The sequence below is a fragment of the Trypanosoma grayi genome, assembly GCF_000691245.1.
Source record: "Trypanosoma grayi strain ANR4 Tgr_1916_V1, whole genome shotgun sequence".
Classification (NCBI taxonomy): Eukaryota; Euglenozoa; class Kinetoplastea; order Trypanosomatida; family Trypanosomatidae; genus Trypanosoma; species Trypanosoma grayi.
In genome coordinates, this window is record NW_008827534.1 from 1 (window position 1) to 1,704 (window position 1,704).

The 1,704-nt window shown below is 60.7% G+C and overlaps 2 protein-coding genes across 2 annotated transcripts; both read left to right on the forward strand.

The window, feature by feature from the left end:
• Positions 1-119: 119 nt before the first annotated feature.
• Positions 120-449, forward strand: DQ04_19161000 (hypothetical protein; the record flags this gene model as incomplete). The annotated part of the gene is made up of 1 exon (XM_009317788.1): positions 120-449. One exon carries the CDS (start codon positions 120-122, stop codon positions 447-449), a length of 330 nt encoding a protein of 109 aa, XP_009316063.1.
• A 321-nt stretch (positions 450-770) lies between these two features.
• Positions 771-1,704, forward strand: DQ04_19161010 (hypothetical protein; the record flags this gene model as incomplete). Its single annotated transcript, XM_009317789.1, has 1 exon — positions 771-1,704. A coding segment is annotated over one exon (934 nt), but the record flags the coding sequence as incomplete, so codon positions are not given.

Genomic DNA, 1,704 nt, shown 5'->3' on the forward strand with positions numbered 1-1,704 from the left:
TGCGCGAGCAGCAGCTGGAGCAGCGCTGCCGTGAGCTCGAGGAGGAGAACACGCGCCTCACGGCGCTGGCCACGAAGCGCAAGGAGCAGTTGCGGCGTGCCACGGAGGAGGCGGCGCAGATGAGGCTGTCGAGCCGGGCGCTGGAAGATCGGCTGCGGGATGCGCATGCCGCCGCGCCACTAGACGAGGCGCGGAACAGGAAGAAGCCGCAAGAGGACACAACGCAGCTGCAACAACAACAACAAGAGCAGCACCAACCTGTAGCTGACGTCGTCTTTGTCTCGAAGGAGATTGAGCGATTGCGCCGGGAGCGACGGGCAGTTGTGGAGGGAAGTGCGGGTGCTTTAGACGAGGAGAGCGACGTGGTGCGCTGCCTGGACGCGAGAATAAGCGACCTGGTGGAGCAACTCCGCACTCGTGGCCATTCGATGCAGACGATGACAGGATGAGTGCCGTCCATTTTTAACGTACGTCACCATCACGACGAGCGTCGCTATTGGTATATAGATGCAAGTTGAACTCCTTATATATGTTCCTCTTCTCTTTGTTTCTGCTTGTGCGTCTCTGTGCGTGTTTGTTTCCTTCTGTGAGTATGTGTGTGTGTGCTCGCCCCCCTCCCCGCCACTGTTGACGTGTGTGTCTGGTTGTCGCCAACGGGGCCACATCGCACGCTTTCCTTTTTTTTTTTTTCACATTTTATGCAACTTCATGTGAGCATATATACATGGGTGTGTGTGTGTCTGATCGATAGGCCAACCGCAAGTCGCCGAATGCAGTCGACGGGCTCGCATCCCTTATTCGAGTCCGCCGTTTTTCGGCGCAGCGTGCTGGATGGCAATGAGCGGACCGCCGCGGAGGGAGACGCTGACAGGAACGATGGTGCGCAGCGGCCATTCCTCCCTATCCTGCAGGCGCCATCGAGGACAGCAGCAGAAGAGGCAGGAGGAGGGATGCAGCCGCTTGGTGCAGCAGCACGGAGGCGCGACGAGTGGCGCATGTACCCAACGGTGCCGTATTACCCGGCGGTGCCGGCGCTGCAGCTGACAATAAACGTGGCGGGGCCAGAGGAAAACGTGACTGACGATTTAAACGGCGCTGATCTGCTAAAGAAATTACCGGCACTGCAGGCACTCCTACAAGATGCTGTGGCGAAGAATGGCGATATTTTCTACTTGAGCGCTATGCAGGCGAGCCGCAACCCGCTGCTGTATCCACTGTCTGCCACAACGGCGGGGAAAGCCGCCGCGTCGCTGTCCTCCGCCGAGTTGGACTACTGGCGGTACGTGCAGGCTCTGCACGATGGGTTTCGCCGCTTTGTCGAGCTGCGTGACGCGTGCTGCCGCGCCTCCTCGGCGGAGGTGTGTACGCACCACGTCTTCTTTGTGCGCATCGCGGACCACCCACGGCTGAAGGACATCGTGGCGCTGCTCGCCATTGAGAAGGCACGCTTGTGTCTCTGCCTCTGTGCCTCCTCGAGGGTAACGCAGCAGTACTTCACGCAGCACGCGCAGGACGTGGGCGTGGAGCTGGAGTGGGTGCTGGGCTCTGCGCTTGTGTCGGAGCCGGCGGGGCTTGCGATGACGGACGTCAACCCTGTCTTTGCGTTGTGGGACGTGTTCGTTAACCTGCCGCTTCACACGGCCCCGCAGGAGACGGGCAATGCGGTGGCGCTGGCAGCGCTGTCCCCAGAAGGCGCCGGCGGTG